Below are 18,683 nucleotides of genomic sequence, written 5' to 3' on the forward strand. Positions count from 1 at the left end.
AATAACTGATTCGTCTGAAGCGCACGCAAGTTAAAGGATTGGCTTTACTCATCCAAATATAACTATTCCGTGCTGATAACATTACGCAAAAGAATGATTAAATTTCTTAACTTGACCCGATCATATCATTACAGTTAAGTGACTTAACAATTAACTTTTATGATTACTCTCCTTCTAATGTTTAATGAATTTATTAAATCTTTATTGGAAAACTTGTATTTTTTTTTCATCCACAAGAAAAACATTTATTTATGATATATCATGAACTCTATGTGGGATAATCTCTATGCGCTTTATTTATTTCCAGGGTAATAGAAGTAAAAGGATTTTGTTAAAATAAATGGAATGTTAGTAAATACAGGTACACATATTCTTTAGGAGAACCATATATCCAACTACAGTACATGGAATAGTATCCGATAGAACCCAACTGCAGTTCATAGAATGGTATCCAATAAAACTAGAAGATAAACTCCAACTACAGTACATGGAATAGTATCCAATAAAACCCAACAGCACTTCATAGAACAGTATCCAATAAAACTAGAAGATAGACCCCAACTACAGTACATGGAATTGTATCCAATAGAACCAACCGCAGTTCATAGAATAGTATCCAATAAAACTTGAAGATAGAACCCAACTATAGTACATGGAATAAGAACCTATAGAACCTTGGACCTGACTGCAGTACATTTAATAGTATCCTATGGAATAGGATTCTATGGATCCTATGGAATAGGATTCTATGGAACCTTAGATCTAACTGCATTAAATTAATAGGATCCTATAGAACCTAGCTTCAGTACATGTAAGTGGATCCAATAGAACTGGCCTTAGACCTAATTGCAGTGCATGGACTAGGATCCTATGGAACCTTAGACCTAACTGTAGTACATGGAATAAGATCCAATGGAACCGTAGACCTAACTAAATCAGTACATGAAATAGGATTCTATAGAACCCTGGACCTAACTGCAGTACATGGAATTGGATCCTATGGAATATTAAACCTAACTACATTACATGGAATAGGATTCTGTGGAACCTTAGACTTAACTGAAGTACATGAAAAGGATCCTATGGAACCTTACTGCATTACATGGAATAGGATCCTATGGAACCTTAGACCTAACTGCAGTACATGAATAGGATCCTATGGAACCGTAGACCTAACTGAAGTACATGGAATAGTATCTTATGGAACCTTAGACCTAACTGCAGTACATGAATAGGATCCTATGGAACCGTAGACCTGACTGCAGTACATGAATAGGATCCTGTGGAACCTTAGACCTAACTGCAGTACATGAATAGGATCCTATGGAACCGTAGACCTGACTGCATTACATTACATGGAATAGGATCCTATGGAACCGTAGACCTGACTGCATTACATGGAATATGATCCTATGGAACCGTAGACCTGACTGTAGTACATGAACAGGATCCTATGGAATTTTAGACCTAACTGCAGTTGGGGATGGGCAATAGCTAGATTCCAAAATTTTAAAATTATATTCTGTAGAAGTTTGCTTTTATCAAAGAAAATATAGGGCAAAAACTATCGTTTTTAGTTTGTTTTTGCCTTGAAAATTACATGTTTGAAAAAAGCAGACTTCTATACAATACAATTTTAAAATGTTGGAACCTTCTCAGATTGCCGTAAAACCTTTTAAAAGTCTAAAAATCTTAAAAGTTTCTGTAAAACGAATCTAGCTATTTGCCCATCCCTGACTGCAGTACATGGAATAGGATCCTATGGAACCGTAGACCTAACTGCAGTGCATGGAATAGGATCCTATGGAACCGTGGACCTGACTGCAGTGCATGGAATAGGATCCTATGAAACCGTAGACCTGACTGCAGTGCATGGAATAGGATCCTATGAAACCGTAGACCTGACTGCAGTACATGGAATAGAATCCTATGGAAACGGAGAGGTCTAAAGTTAGGAAAAGGTTAGTTTCCTATAATGGTACCACGAATATGGATGTAGTAAAAAGAACTGATAGTTATGAGATTAAGCAGATCGACCATCCCCTCCTTCCATCTGATTTATAACCTATATCCGGCCAAACATTAGTTTTGCATAAATCAATAGTCAAAATAAAAATTATTGATAAAAACTAAATTTAAATAATATTAAAACAATAAAAATATTTAAAACCATTTTTCAAACAAAAAAGAGAGATCGAATAAAGAATGTTTGTGAATGAAATCAAATTATTAAAATGTTTAATGTTTAAGCTATTCCTTGATGGCATTGCTACGGTTTGGATCAAACTTGAACCTATCCTGGGCTACTACAGGTAAACGACCTAAACATAAAAGATAATTGATACAGTTTTACCCCACGGAGTATAGAATAATATGGAGTGGGTATTTTTGTAATAAAAAGATGAGTTTATGTAGTAAAGTAAAAATGAAAAAACTACATCTAATTCAAAAACGACCTATTAAGACATTTTTTCCAACTGGACTGGCCAGCAAAACATGTTTAACCATATGAAGAGGTGAAATGGGTCGTTTTGCTCTCCCTGATCCATGTTATTCAATACTCCTTGGGTTACGAAAAGACCAAAATTTACAGGGTGTACCACGAAACACAACTGTTTGTGAATATTTTAAAATATCTTCTTGTTGCTTGATACCAAAGAGAATAATAATAAACATTATATGGTAGTTTTATTATAGTAAAATCGATCGCAGATTAATATATATTGAAGTAAAAGATTTTTCTACCGAATTAAACTGCAAAAAGTCTTTAAATCTTATCCAGTATTTGGAAGACGACATTCCAAACTATTCATCAACTGTCATGTTTTGTGTGACACCCTGTACATAGTACATAGATTCTTTCTATATCAAAATTTATTACTGAGAAACCTTAAGGTACTGTTTTACATATTTTTATGAGTTTATTCGGAAGTCTGGTTCTGTGCATGGAACATTCATATTATGAATGAAAAATGTTCTGTTTTCAATGAATTGAGACTCTTGAGACAATATTACTATTACATCAATTTCCGTCCTTCAGTGGTTATTTTTTAGGGGACCTCCGCCTTGATTTCCACGGAATAATGGTTGATCTTTTATTTATAGTAGCTATATATAAAATGCATTGTCTTAAGTAAAAAATAGTAATAATTTGTATCAAAACCCACAAAACTAATGAGCTAATACAGGGAATTGCCCGTTTAGGATGAGACTTCAGAGACGATTGTACGGAATTTATACTGTGTTGGTCTATATTCACGATTGTACGGAATTTATACTGTGTTGGTCTATATTCACGATTGTACGGAATTTATACTGTGTTGGTCTATATTCACGATTGTACGGAATTTATACTGTGTTGGTCTATATTCACGATTTCCTGCAACTCGAACTTCTTTCTTTCTTTGTCAAATCATTAAAAAAGCCATTAGCTTTCTATATTTAAGGCAAAGGACGTTATTCAACTTTGGGTTCGTCATAGATAATTTCCGGCATCTAATGTTTAATATCCAATATTTAAATACTATTATTTTAAAAGTGCTCTAGTCCAAGTGTATTTCCAAAATATGCACGGCATATTTTGTGCTTATTTCGACAATTTCGGTCTTACTCAATAAATTGAAATCGGAACCAAATTCTTTATACAGGGTGTTCCATGAAAAATAGCAGTAGGAAGACGCTTTGAAAGTCGTCTTAGAACTTTAAATTTATTTGTGACATTCAGTCTTCAACCTACTTTTACAAGTATGGTTCTCAAAACAATATCCACAAAATTCACCTAGTCTGGCATTTCCAAAATGTGGTCTGCCATTGTTATGCTTTCAATACGGGAGATATTAAGCATCGTTCGGATTTCACTTTTATTTAGCAAATTAATTCTTATGTCAAAGACGACCTTGAAGCTTCTTCTAGCTTGTCATGTTCTGTGGGGCACCCTGTACCTGCAATCTCTAAACCTCCCTTTTCTTTCATTCCTTTCATCTCCTCTATTGACTGCTCGCTGTACGCCTGAAATAAATAGATTTTAAAAATATTTATTTTGAGAATTTGAATGAAGTAACCGAGCCCCCGGTAGAATAGACCAAGACGAGTGAGGGGATGGGCTGTAAGCATGCAATGCAGTGTATTGCTTTGTCTGTATTACTTTATTTGCCTATAATAATATTTCCTTGAACAAACATGATCTTGTTGCTCGTTAAAATAGTTTAAATCATCAAAATTTCGGAAACTATGGGGTTTCAGAACTATGTTCAGTTATTTATCTTAAGTTTCAGGGACTATACAGGGGTCGGTGTTAACATCAATTTAATGAAGATGACTTTTCTATTTATGTTTTGATTTATAACAAGCGTTTTTCAACTTACAAGATTACAAGTAGACAATAAAAGAATCCGTTAATTAACAGCAATTCTCTTTCTTTCCAAATTTATGTTTATCCATGCTGTATAAAAACTTTGCAGAAATTTAAATTAAAATATAAAGTTGTCTTTATTTTATTGATATAAACGACGACGACCATATGTATACTGTAATAAGACAATTGTATCCTGTATTTAACTCTATAGTAAAATTGTACTGATTGTATCCTGTATTTACCTCTATAGTAAAATTGTACTGATTATACTCTGTATTTACCTCTATAGTACAATTGTACAAATCATATCCTGTATTTACCTCTATAGTACAATTGTACTGATTGTACTCTGTATTTACCTCTATAGTACAATTGTACTGATTGTATCCTGTGTTTACCTCTATTGTACAATTTTACTGATTGTATTTCTGTATTTACTATTTACCTCTACAGCACAATTGTACTAATTATATCCTGTATTTACCTCTATAGGACAATTGTACTGATTAAACTCTGTATTTACCTCTATAGGACAATTGTACTGATTATACTCTGTATTTACCTCTATAGTACAGTTGTAATGATTATACTCTGTATTTACCTCTATAATACAATTGTGATGATTGGACTCTGTATTTACCTCTATAGGACAATTGTACTGATTATACTCTGCATTTACCTCTATAGGACAATTGTACTGATTGTACTCTGTATTTACCTCTATAGTACAATTTTACTGATTATACTCTGCATTTACCTCTATAGTACAATTGTACTGATTATACTCTGTATTTACCTCTCTAGTACAATTGTACTGAATATACTCTGTATTTACCTCTATAGTACAATTGTACTGATTATACTCTGTATTTACCTCTATAGTACAATTGTACTGATTATACTCTGTATTTACCTCTATAGTACAATTGTACTGATTATACTCTGTATTTACCTCTATAGTACAATTGTACAAANTGATTAATCTCTGTATTTACCTCTATAGGACAATTGTACTGATTAATCTCTGTATTTACCTCTATAGTACAATTGTACTGATTAATCTCTGTATTTACCTCTATAGGACAATTGTACTGATTAATCTCTATACCAAGATTATTTCCAACTGTTGTAAAATTGTTTGGTTGTGGAAGATGTCCTAGTCCATGGTTCTAAACAGAAAAAAATAAATGTTAGTACAGTGTATAGACTCTAGGGTGTACAGGATGTAGAGTGTAGCGTGCAGTAAGCTGTACGTAATATTGGTCAGAGCTGGGAACTTTAGAATGATGGATATCAAGATTAATGTGTGATCCTCTCTTTTTCTTAATCTTGAGACTAACCTAATCTTGTGTTTGTATCCTGAAAAATGTATAAAATTCAACCAATCAGAGCCTAAGAGGGGTGTATAAGAAGCCAGGAAATTTGAAATTTAATGGGTTCTCTCATTTAAATAAGATTTATATGCAGAGACAGGATGGACTCTCTACATTTGAAAAACTGGTTTTTGATTTGTCTGTACTTTATCCAAAAAGAGTGGATTAAGCAAGAAATTAGAAGTGTCCACATTGGATATTCAGATTAAGCGATCGGGATTAAAGTTATCCAATTCTAAAATTTACCAGCTCTGTTTAAAAGACTATGAAGTATAAACCCTTTAATTCTTTGTTTTAGATTTTAATGCATGGCTGGTCTATTTTTTATAAAGTTAAGAACATGACGTTCCTTCAAGTTTCCACTTTTTGTCACAAGGTTCCCTGCACATTAGATCTTACAGAACACAAACTTACAGCCCTCAACTCCCTGAACAGGCTTCTACGTATAACAACCACAGGGTCAGGGTGTCCCAATAAACATGGAGGCTTCAACATATAACAACCACAGGGTCAGGGTGTCCCAATAAACATGGGAATTAAGTGACGAGTTCCATTTCGTCTTAAAGTTCAACGCGGCTTTATTACGTGAACACAATTAAGTAGTATTCTAGTTAAACAATTAATATAAGAAACTACACAAGAATTTTTAAATGAGGTCTACCATTTTGCTCCATCAAAGTTGATATCGAGAAATCTGTTCAGATTCCAATTTATTAAATAACAACAAAATTGTTCAAATGTTTGAAGATACAAAGAAGGCAGAACACATTTTGAAAAGCTCATAAAACATAAAATCTTTTTATGATACATATTTTGTCATTTATCACCAATCGGAAATAAAAGACGATATATTCAAGTCGTCTCTTAATTCCCATGTTTATTGGGACACCCTGTATTGAAAATAGTGTCCCTCAGGAAAACTGTTGATACTGGAGACTAAGATCGTCTTTAACCTGCATAGCATCATTGTAGTAGTCGTCTCCGATATGCTTCTTCCTACTCGTGGTTTCAGGATCATTATCTCCGGATCTTAATCCAGGAAACATTTCCTCAAAACTAGGAACTATATGATCTCCTCTAAATATATGGAAAATAGAATAGTTTTCAAAATCTTTCTATCTTTCTATTGGCTGTAGCCAAATAAAGGAACTTCTGATTTTAACACTTGAAAGTTGCATTAAATTTTATTCTTAACATTTTAAACTGTGTAAAAAAATATTTTTAAATAGTCATTTATTTTTACAACAAAAAATAATAGGAAAGTGGGCATTCTTGAACTTTTTCTGATTTTTATTCCTTTGACACATAATTGTTATAGTAAGTACGATGATTTTTTAACTTTTTACATTTTGGACCCCTCAGTCAGATCCGCCGTTTCCTAAAATCTTATTTTTCCGCAAATTCTTATACAGAATCTACAAAGTTTTTATTCAAAAGCTATGAGTTCCAATGCCTCATTTTTAAAAAAAAAACTTGATTTGCGTCAAATATTTTCTACCTTTCACACTCCAGAACCAGGTGTTGAGCTGAAGATTTAATATCTCTCACACATTCTCCATGTGTCAGGTTAAACACAGCTTTTCCATTTATCTAGAATAGAATTTATATTTTTTGTCTCACACTTCATTGTTATATTCTATCTAGATTACATAAATAAGAGGTTGTATTCTAGATTCAGTAAATGAGAGGTTGTATTCTAGATTCAGTAAATAGGAGGTTGTATTCTAGATTCAGTAAATGAGAGGTTGTATTCTAGATTCAGTAAATAGGAGGTTGTATTCTAGATTNAAGTAAATGAGCTAAAAGCTGTTTTTAAGAATCAGTAAATGTATTCTTGGTTTGAAACATGAGTACTTTGAGCTCAAAATTTAAAAGAGTATCGTTGAACGAAACTTTAGATTTTTGGGGTCTAACATTTGTGTAGATTTTGATTTGAGAGATTCGAAGAAAAATGGAGAATTTGAAGAAACTAAATAAAATTATATTCTTAACAAAAATATTGATATCAACAAAACTGTCTAACCCCATTTGTGAAACCCGGGTTTCAAGACTGGCTTTCATAACGATACCCTGTCTTAAGTTTTGGGCTCTGGGTTCAGTAAAAACTTGATTTCCAGGTTAAATAATTACATTCCTCTGAAAATAAACTGCAGTATACTTGAGGGTTCATGGTTTATTCCTTGAGCAAATAATTGAGGAATCTGTGTGTTTAAAGTTTTTCTATACAGTTTTCAAAAACTGTGTAAAATTAGTTTTAAAAATCTCAACTTGATTTACCGAGATTAGATAATCCATTTTATGAAGCCCTGCTCTAGACGCAGGGGTATTTCTCTTCACATTCCCAATCTTCACAGTTAAACCCTAAAATCACATTATCTCCAGTATCTCTAGTCATGTACACATGTGCACTAAATTAGACATTATGATAATCAGCGGAACAGTTTTCGTCTTTTACTTTCTTTAAAGGGACTGTTCACGTAATTTCAAGAGACCCTCCATTTATTTAAAGGGACTGGAAATGAAAAATGAAAGGGGGGTATAGGCTGAAACCTGAGCATTTTAGGAGTTGATCGAGACCAATAAGAGTTTTCCGTCTGTGTCACGTGACAAAGATACTGCACTGCCTTAGTGGGAATTCTGATCATGTGATACAGACGTACTAATTATATTATCAATTATATCTATTAAAAATGAACAATTATTAAATTCAAATTATAAAAGGAGCAAACCTGAATTTTTCAGGCTCCTCTGGGATATCGTCGTTTTCAGATTAGTTAAGTATTTGCTGAATATGATCTGTTTAAAACTGTGAGTCTTACACCAAATCTCACATATATGAGTTTTGGTATAACTTTGACACAATTCCTCGAGACAGGAATATCAGATAGAACTCTTATAGGTATCGATCTACTCCTAAAATGCTCAGGTTTCAGCCTATACCCCCTTTCATTTTTCCTTTACGTCCCTTTAAGGAACAACAATTGAGAATAATCAATTTACACTTTACAGGGAGAAGACAAAGGATATTTCATTCATCCTTGAACAGACGAAGGTTTAATGAAAACCGTAATAAATGGAGGGGGACAGGAAAGTACGTTTACAGTCCCTTTAAATTATAGATGTTTCTGAGGATTTTGGAGTTTATAACTGCTTATTTTTATTTTATGCTGTGGACCTTGTTATAGGGCTAAATCAGTAATAACAGTTAAAAACAGGATTACCCAAGAATGAGACTTCAAAGAGGGTTGTATTCTTACAGTCTTATAGTTTATAGACCTAGAATTTGAGGAAACCGATCAATAAATTGAGAGTTTTAAAGTTTTTTTTTAAAAGCAGAAAAGAATCAAAAATATGAGGAAACGGACCTAAAATTTGAGGAAACCGATCAACAAATTGAGAGTTTTAAAGTTTTTTTTAAAAAAGCAGAAAAGAATCAAAAATATGAGGAAACGGACCTAGAATTTGAGGGAACCGATCAAGAAACTAAGATTTAAAAAGTTTTCGAAAAAATCGGAAACGGATCAAAAATATGAGGAAACGGACCTAAAATTTGAGGAAACCGATCAACAAATTGAGAGTTTTAAAGTTTTTGAAAAGAGCAGAAAAGAATCAAAAATATGAGGAAACGGACCTTAAATTTGAGGAAACCGATCAACAAATTGAGAGTTTTAAAGTTTTTGAAAAAAGCAAAAACGAATCAAAAAATGAGGAAGCGGACCAAAAATTTGAGGAACTGATCAACAAACAGAGGTTTTTAAAAATTTTGAAAAAAGCGGAGACGGATAAAATTCTAAGCGACATTTCTTATTAAAGAAATCGAGCGGAAATTGCGATCATCCGTTTTTATATTGGTTCAAAATTGAGTAAGATATTAGACAATTTTAACTGTATAAAAATATTTCGCCTAGAAAAAAATCTTGATATCTGTTTATTTAAAGACACATAGTTACAAAGATCGATCCACGTCTTAAAGGGAGTGTTCGCGAAAAATTAAAGGGGGTATAGGCTTTATGCGTTAAAAAAGCGCTTTTGGTCGCTACTAATCTTACTTCTATCTGTTGCGTTTATAAGGAGAAAATTGTTAAAAACGACTCACACTGAAGAACGCAGCGTCCATACAAATTCAGATATTACAAACAGTAGTCAATGATTATTTTTCGACGCATTCGTATATAGTTAATATTTCATAATATTTCCTGGAAAATATTAAAATGTCGTCTTCATTATCAAAAATCCTCGAATTAGGAATAAATGTTTTCAAAAGTAACTCTCAGATCATGAAAAATACATAATATTGTGGAATATTAACATACGAATGCGTCAAAAATAATCGATGACTATTGTTTGTAATATCTGAATGATTTGTTTGGAATTAAATTGATTTGTTTACGATCAGAGTTGAATGTTGCATCTTTCTGAATTTGTATGAACACTACGTTCTTCGGTGTGAGTCGTTTTAAACAATTTTCTCCTTATAGACGCAACAGATGGAAGTAAGATTAGTAGCGATCAAAAGCGCCTTTTTATCGCATTAAGCCTATACTCCCTTTCATTTTTCGCGAACACTCCCTTTAAAATGATTTGAAAGTTGAAAGTGAAACACACATTTTGTAGATGTCCTGATTTATCCGACCGCTCATTAAGTCCACAAAAAAAGATTTAAAACTATTTTCATCACCAAAATCAAGTTATTTCAAACCCAGAAATTCCGAAATAAATAATTGAATTTTGAGGCGCGGAGCATCAAAAATTTAGTTTGGACTTCACCTGGTCTTTTCCTCCGACAATACAGAAGCCCCAAGGAAGAGAAGGGTTTCCTCTTTAAATTCAAATAATATCTTTAAAATTCTAAAATCTTTGTACAGAGTGAAAGCCAGAAAATTCAGAGGCATACACAAAGGGTGCTGAGGCCCCCTTCCCCCTGGAGAGAAAAAAGTTGAGCCCCCCAGCCTCCCGGAAAAATTCATGTGTACGCCCCTGCTAGAAATCATTAGAGGGATCGTCGTCTTCTATCTTTCTTTTTTATTTGAATTTTAGAATTTGTAACAGGATCATCAGTTTAAAGTCGAAGTATGCCTACCTCTTCACATTTTCTCGGATATTATGATAAAAATGTCCAAAGTATATACACAGAAAAATTTCATAATTGAAAGAAAAAAAGACAATAATTATTCCAATTTTCTGGTTATTGCCGTGTCGTGTAAAATTACTAAATCTGTTAATTTTTCACCGAAAACATGCCGATATCCGACTTTTTTATCTTAATTTGACTTTGATTTTTAAATTCGGTAATGGTGATGGACCAAAAGTCTGTATAGAGTAAAAAAAAGTAGATGTTAGTTCCACATTAATTGAAAATATATTTCGGTCTGGGTGGACCCTCGTCAGTTCTTGAGATTGTTTCTGTCACAAAGATTAAAAACAAACCACAGGGTCGGATTCGTCGGATCCTCTATAGATATAAATAATTATTTCAAACAATGTCGCATTAAAAAGTCTTTATTTCTGACACCAAAAGGCCTGAGACAATAGAGTTATAGAATTTTAATTGCGAACGACAAATTCTTTGTAAGAAAAAAGTTTACACTTTTTTGTTTTCATGCATTTCATACTAAAAAGTTGACAGAAAAAATTCTCTGAAAGGGATGAATATTTTTCAATTTATTGAAAATAAATTCGATTATAGATTTTCCATTTTCAGAAACTTTGGGGTCATCTGTTTTTTTTAAATTAAGATTCTTCTACTAAAATCTCTTTTATTTTACACATATCCCCCGCCACCATTAAACCCCTTTCGCAAAGTCTATTTCTTATTTCCAGAAAATATATGTATCATTTAGTTTTGTCTTTTATAAAATAAAAATTTGTGAAAATCATCTTAAACTACATTATTCACTGCACAAACTCCGGTTCATTCTAAGTACCTGGCCGACTTTTAATTAGCTGAAACAAGCTGTACAGTCAACGAGGTTATAGTATATAGTGATGATGTACTCTAATCCTTTACTAATTGTACAGGCCATGTACTTCACTTCCAAAGGTCAATCTGTATATTACAGTACTCGGGGAATCATCTGTTCAAGATACAAAACCCTAACATACACTTGTACTCCGAAAGCGTACTGCATATTTGATGTTTGTACTGTATGAATAGGCCATAATCTATTGATGTCCTTTATCAGTAAACTATCCAAAGTGCATAGACTCAGGCTATTACACACGGGGAGGTAGTTAAGATCCAGCCCCCCTGTGTGTATTAAAAGTTATTAAATTGAGATGAGTTACTTTTTATATAATTTTTGCAATTACGCACAGTAACAAGAATTTACTCATTTAAAAGATTTGATAAAATTTTTTTAATGAATTCTAAACATTCTGTCAAACAAAATTTTTCTAAAAAATTGATAAAATGATTTTTATTTTTCTGAAAAATGTCAATTTTATTTTTTTTAATTCTCTGAAAATGTGTTCTTGACATCTTATCAATTTCCAATCTGATACAAGGAACAATTAATTGTATTATTTTTCCTCCCTGTGCAGTTCAAATGAAAGAATATTTTTAGGCATTTTATAACTTGATCTGGAAATATTTCAGAAACATAGATGACAACAATATGAATCGGTATATATCTCCTGTTTTAGAAACATAGATGACAACAATATGAATCGGTATATATCTCCTGTTTTAGAAAAAAAAAGTATGATAAATATTACATATTCATGGATTAGTTAGAATTTCTACATTGTACCCGCGCAGATGTGTATACATAACATTTCATTTTACGCTTTTCACAGATCACTGGATGTTGCACTGAATTACACTGCAGTACACGTACTGTACCCTTCATATTAAAATTGTACAGTGTACTTTATGATTATATTGTCTATTGTATATGTCTGAAGGTTGAATTGTATAGAACTGGTCAGGTATAAATGTTTACAGGATGAGATGACCTGCAGCTATTTAGTTATATAATATATCTATATACTCTTAAAATACTCTAGTTACCCCCCCCCCTCGCTCATCCGCCCACAAACAGGGATGACAATTTTTCACAATTTATTTATTCTTATCTGCAGGGTTTGTCGATACTGATCGCAGAAATTTCTGCTGTACTTGTCTATGAGTCCTACAAATACTTTACACATCGATTTAAAATACAAGTACAGGGTTCCCCACAAAAGATAAGACTTAAATGACGATGAAAAACTGATTGAACATAAATATCTGAGGGTTATAATTGTGTCGATTTAGCTCAACTAATCTACTTTATGATTTGTAGAAGAAAAGAAAAGTTTCCTGTTGTGAGGATACAATACTGAAAGAAAAACGTCTGATTAAATTTTGTACAGTCGTCTCTGTAGTCTCATCCTGTGCGGGTTACTCTTTAAAACTGTAGACTTTAGAAGGTAGACTGTAGACTCTGTAGACTTTAGACTGTAGACGGTAGACTCTGTAAAATGTGGACTGTCGACAGCAGACAGTATAGACAATAGACTCTGTAGACTGTAGACTTTAAACTGTAGAATGTCGTCGTCATATTTCACAGATTTACCGGTCCCCCCATAATCTAGGATTTTTCTTGTTTCGGTTATTTCATACAGGAAAAATTTTGACATTTTTTTATTTCATTACGATTCCTGTTCTTGCTTCTTAATTTATTACGATAAGTTCTATCGACTTAAACTTGTCGACCTTTTTCTTTAAGAAAATGTTTCACTTTCAAAAAGTTCAATTGGACACATTGGAAATATCTACCCCTGCATGGCGCACAATGTTCTCGGGGACACATTGAAATAGAAAAAATAATGTTTTCTTGGTCAACAAGCGCTCACCTTTCTGTAAACATCTTAACTCTCTGAACACATTACATAAGAGTAAACTTTCAATAGTTAAATTAATGTATGTTTAGCGAAATTCTTGCAAAAATTGCCAAGTTTACAGACGAAATTTTACGGGTTTTCTCTCAGGACCCGAGAAGTAACTCCCTTTATCTCTGATAACTTAAGTTGTGGGTTACTGAAACAGAATAAAAATTATTAAAATAATAAGTTTTGTCTGAAAATCAATTTGAGAACGATTTTCTGTGTTTTACTCATTAAGCGTTATTATGTTTAGAGATTCAGATTTTTATGGAACCCTGAAAATCTTTGTAATGTGTTGTACAGGGTTACCCACAAAGGATGACTGCACGGAATTTACACTGTCTGTTTCTTAGATTCATGATTCACTAACTATACACTTGTTTCTTTTTTTTGCCTTAGCTTAACATTAAGAAGACCGGAAAAAGACTATATTCATGACAAAATACTTAATTTAACCCTTAAAAACATCGTACTATGGAGTTTCAGGTCGTCTTTACAGTCTCACTCGTCTCACCCTTTGCGTATAACTTTATATAATATAAAGTGTTATATAATACCCATTTTAAAGACAGGAAATAAGATCAATCATTGTCAGATTTATAGTTCATAGGATTCTCTAAAAACTTGTGCATCTCTCGATCTTGTTAAAGATTTGAGTTAAAAGATTTTATTTATTTTCTTTTCCGTAATATATTCCTTTAATCTAATAAATCTACGACCTGTTCACTTGTTATCAAATAACCCCCAATGTGGTTGATAAGGATTACGGCCTCAAATATATACACAAATACAATTCACATATTTTTTTGTTACGACTTTCTCCTCGAGCACGTTACTTGCCGAAGTCCTTCCTTTTTCATGTATTATCGACGCGGTTATTATGATTTGTGCTGAATAAAACCTTCTCAAATTACGTTGTTACCGCCTTCGAAAAATTAAAAGATTAATATTAATTCACTACTAAAGGCTACTAAACGTTATTTTATGTTACCATCCACTTCCTTAATACGAATAGTTTTAGCTTTGAACTTTAAAACTCATTTATAGGCTCGATCGGTTCAGCCGTTTACGTTCATTGGATCTAATCAACAGACGGACAAGCGAAATATACTTATATGTATGAGAACCAAGAAGGCTCTGGAATATGAAGACTATTAAATCGAGTTTTTACAAAGTAAATAGTTAGACTAGTAACTTATTTAATCACTTAGAAAGTGAAAAGAGTCTTGTTTCTCTGCACAATTCAAGGATTTAATGCAAGGAAAGTTATTTCAGAGGTGTACGCATCTTTTGTACTGCAGTGTACTGTCACTGGGCGGTAATGTACACAAGATGGATGTCGAAGTCTGACATGGGATCTTCACATAACAAACCAATGAAATATTCTGGTCATAGGAAACAATTATGTGAATTATCAAAATTTAATGCTTTTAACCTTCTCGGATACTAAACAAACACAGATGCATTTATTCGTGTTTACAAATTCCGCCCAGAGAGAACTGGATTCAATATGTACGCAATACGTAACTGCAATTAACTTTCCTTGCATTACAACCTTGGCACAATTTTGACAATTACCGTGACACGTGTTCATTAGACAAGACTTGATTTTAAAATTAGTTTTTTTTTAATTCCTAAGTTTTATGGTACAGTTTGTGTCCAATTTAAAACGTTAAAAGCGTGTCTGATCAAGTATGAATGACTATCCAGGTTTCTCTTTTTGTAAGGTTTTTTTACATTTAAGATTTCTCTGTAAAAGTAACTTGCAGTTTTTTTTTTAATTTAAGAAACAATAGGGTTTAGTTATATCTTTTAAATTATTGACCAGATAATAGTTTAAAGGATACCTTAAACCAAACAGAATAATTGGAATGTCCTTGAAAATTATATAACAACATCCCGACAGTCCTTTACTCTTCATCCTTTCAAGAATATAACAAAACATTGTAGATTTAGTTAAAATGTTATTTAGAACCACATGTACTAAAATTACAGCTCAGATTGAAATAATATTTTTTAAATGCGAAATTATCACGATATATCACACAAATACATCATAGGCCAGGGGGTCGGGGTTGAACTAGTTTCTATCTGTAGATCTCAAGATCTCCTCTACAGCATCTTGTGCGCATTCACTCTTGTCATTGGCCTGGATAACCTTGTGCACGCCGACAAATGCTCTCTTCAGAGTATCGAAACTAAAATATTTATTTTTATTATTTTCAACAGAATTTTCTAAAAAAACTAATATATTCGAAAAATAGGTTATTATTCTTGAATATAAGTTAACATTTTTAACAAAAGATCCAACAGGTCAAAACGAAAAACCTACGAAATAAAATAAAAATTCCGAGATTCGAATATTTGGGCACAGTGTATCCGAATAGTAAAAAAACTTGCGTATTCAAGGCTTCGAATGCAAGTGTCGTATAAAAAGTTGTTACTAAAGAAACGATAAAACTCTGCGCATCAAGATCAATCTAAAAGATGAAATACTATCGGAAATATCCGAAACATTCAAAAATTAAAATTAGCTGAGACCAGTGTCCGAATTTAATGAATTTGAGCCGCGTTTTAAATCAACCAAAAACCGGTTTCAATTGAGCTCCCCATATTTGAGCCGCGGCTTAAGTTTAAGCCGCCGCTCAAATTCTTTAAATTCGGCCTCAGGTTAATATTCTCCCAAGACGCGATAAATGTAAAATGGACAACCTTTTAGCAAATTATAATCAAACCTGGATGAGTAGAGCATTTTCTTCTTAATCCTTGAGCTATCAGGACACCAGCTCATCAGGAATATCTTGGATTTGAAGGTAGACTCAGCTCCGTCGGGATTATACTTGTACTCGTAGTCGTAGAGGCCATACCTGCAGTCCTCAGCCTCTCCGTCCTTCTGATGAAGGTCGGATAGATAATCCTCGAAACTGTTGTTTCTGTCTCCGACCTTAAAAAAATTTAATTATTATAATTAATTGCGAGGAAAAATGACTTCTCAGGCGAATATGTAAATAGCATTGAATTGGTTGTTCTTACAAAACTAGTGTGTTGGGAGGGGGAGTAAAGGATTAAAAACGAAAGCATAGTTCTGAACAATTATTTATTCTGCATGCTTAAAAAAAACACTTGTGACTTGTGTTAAAACTCTGGAGGAAATATTAAATTCTATCTTTATGAGTGTTAATGAAAATTCAAGACTTATTTTAGAAGATTGCACCGAAAAATGAAACATGAAATGCGAAATGGGTCCAAACTACATAGTAAATTGTGATTTTTTATTTGTATTATCTCGTGCTTTGTAGTTGAACAAAAATATGAAATATGAAAATGAAGAAAAAAAACTTTAAAGCGACAATTATTTTTGAAACCTGATACGTCAGTGTTATTTTAACGAATTTTAGGAGTTGCGCTTTGCTTTAAGACTATAATTAGAACCTTTTATTGAATATCAATGATTAAAACATCATTCTTTGAGGTAATGAGCAAATTTACTCCCTTATCTTAAATCTGCATCACTTACTAAGAAAATTTAAAAAGAGGATATTTCCATCAAGTTTACTAATTTTTTCTCGCCCCAGGGTACCGTTGTGAATCATGAATGTAACTTATTATATACGACTGGAGGGTCACCTTAACGCTAAAGAAAAGGATGAATCTAATAGAATAAATGGCAAATAAAGAAAAGGAAATAAAATTGGAAACTTTCACATTTAAAAATTCTCCTTGATTAAATTCTCGCTACATTCTAGGCATAAAATTCTTCTTTGAAAATAATTTTTCTAAAAAACTCAAATGTAACTTTGCAATTTAACAAAGAAAATGATTAATTATAAACATTAAATGATCTCACCTTCTCAACATCAATCTGTCCATCTTTGATCATGAAGATGGCGTATCTGTGTTTCTTACTCTTCTGAATATCGTTGTATGTTGACATACAGGATTCAGTCAGTTTTACTCCGGACATTGCCATCTTGGTAGGTTTAGGTTTGACTCCTCTTTTCACACAAATACGACTGAATCTGACTCAATGCGGTTTTTAATCTTATCTTCTGAAAGTAAACAAATCCTGAATGACAAGCAGATAATTAATATTTTTAATTCAATGGATAAAACAAAACATTTTGTTTTTTAATTATGATAATTATTTGATCAAAACATTTTGACACTCAAAGTTGATCAAAAATGTGAGAAAATATCAATTAAAAATGATTCTCAGATCGTGGGGATTGAAACGCAAATATCACTAAAACCGAAAATATGCAGTTGAAATAAAGATAAAAAATTATCATTTGTCGATCTGATTTATTGTGAAGATGTAGACTTCTTACGTACTATCTAAATAATAAATAATAAAGCTCTTAGCTCATATATACATTTGTAGGATATACATGTATTACATGTTCACTATAGCTGGCCAAAAGGTAACCCATGGGTACCCTAAAGGTAACATAAGCTAAAAAAGTTTCAACATTTAATTAGTTTTGAAATTTAATCTTTAAATATACCACCTATCCCCCTAAAAAAGGCCCAGAAATTGTCTTAACCTAACCTAACCCTAAACTAGTAAAAAATAAATAGTTTTGCTGAAAAATAAGTGGTACAAAATCTACAAAATTTATAGGAGAAGGAGGAAAGGGAGGGGGGGGGTCCAAAAATCGTATACAAGGAAGGACCCAAATTGAATTATTGGTTTTCTATATGTTTGTTAAAGCTTATAGCCGGCAGCTTCTTCCGACCATATAACACTAAACACACGTTCTTTATTCAACTGATTTATCCGGTTCGATCTACAAGAAGGGTAGAAACAAATAAACCAACATTAACTAGGGGAAATCTACTAATAGTTACATATCTAATTTCCTTCGTATTTTCTGTCAGAGGAATGCGTCGGCAGAATTGAATTGACGATAGAGTACTATAGACTGGGACTGGGAGAATGAGAAAGAATGAGTCACAGATGGCGCCGCCGTCCCTGGCGTGCCGGGCCAACAGTTTGCCGCGTGCAACCCCACACCGGTTAAACAACATTTTGTAGATTAAGTTTATAAAAACTTAAAATTTTACTTTAAATTATTGAATTTAAACTTAAA

General features: G+C 32.7%; 2 protein-coding genes across 4 annotated transcripts; both read right to left on the reverse strand.

The window, feature by feature from the left end:
* Positions 1–185: 185 nt before the first annotated feature.
* LOC111701062 (uncharacterized) lies at positions 186–10,602 on the reverse strand. 3 transcript variants are annotated; one of them, XR_002765132.1, is made up of 9 exons: positions 10,495–10,602; positions 8,005–8,088; positions 7,226–7,317; positions 6,681–6,804; positions 5,428–5,523; positions 3,942–4,008; positions 2,257–2,321; positions 1,902–2,065; positions 186–1,775 (listed from the first exon to the last, which is right to left on the reverse strand). XR_002765132.1 is itself a non-coding variant. In XM_023472187.1 (9 exons), the coding sequence occupies exons 2-8, from the start codon at positions 8,020–8,022 to the stop codon at positions 2,024–2,026; spliced, it is 504 nt and encodes a 167-aa protein (XP_023327955.1). In that variant the 5' UTR covers positions 8,023–8,088; positions 10,495–10,602; the 3' UTR covers positions 186–372; positions 1,983–2,023. The 3 variants fall into 3 exon arrangements, 2 of the variants coding, with proteins under 2 accessions (XP_023327955.1, XP_023327954.1); XM_023472187.1 differs by having other exon boundaries at positions 186–372; positions 1,983–2,065; XM_023472186.1 differs by having other exon boundaries at positions 186–2,065.
* Positions 10,603–15,537: 4,935 nt separating this feature from the next.
* LOC111701064 (cofilin/actin-depolymerizing factor homolog) lies at positions 15,538–17,645 on the reverse strand. Its single transcript, XM_023472193.1, has 3 exons — positions 17,441–17,645; positions 16,329–16,537; positions 15,538–15,791 (listed from the first exon to the last, which is right to left on the reverse strand). The coding sequence occupies exons 1-3, from the start codon at positions 17,561–17,563 to the stop codon at positions 15,674–15,676; spliced, it is 450 nt and encodes a 149-aa protein (XP_023327961.1). The 5' UTR covers positions 17,564–17,645; the 3' UTR covers positions 15,538–15,673.
* Between the last annotated feature and the right edge of the window lie 1,038 nt (positions 17,646–18,683).

The sequence above is a fragment of the Eurytemora carolleeae genome, unplaced genomic scaffold (genome assembly GCF_000591075.1).
Source record: "Eurytemora carolleeae unplaced genomic scaffold, Eaff_2.0 scaffold277, whole genome shotgun sequence".
Taxonomy (NCBI): Eukaryota; Metazoa; Arthropoda; class Copepoda; order Calanoida; family Temoridae; genus Eurytemora; species Eurytemora carolleeae.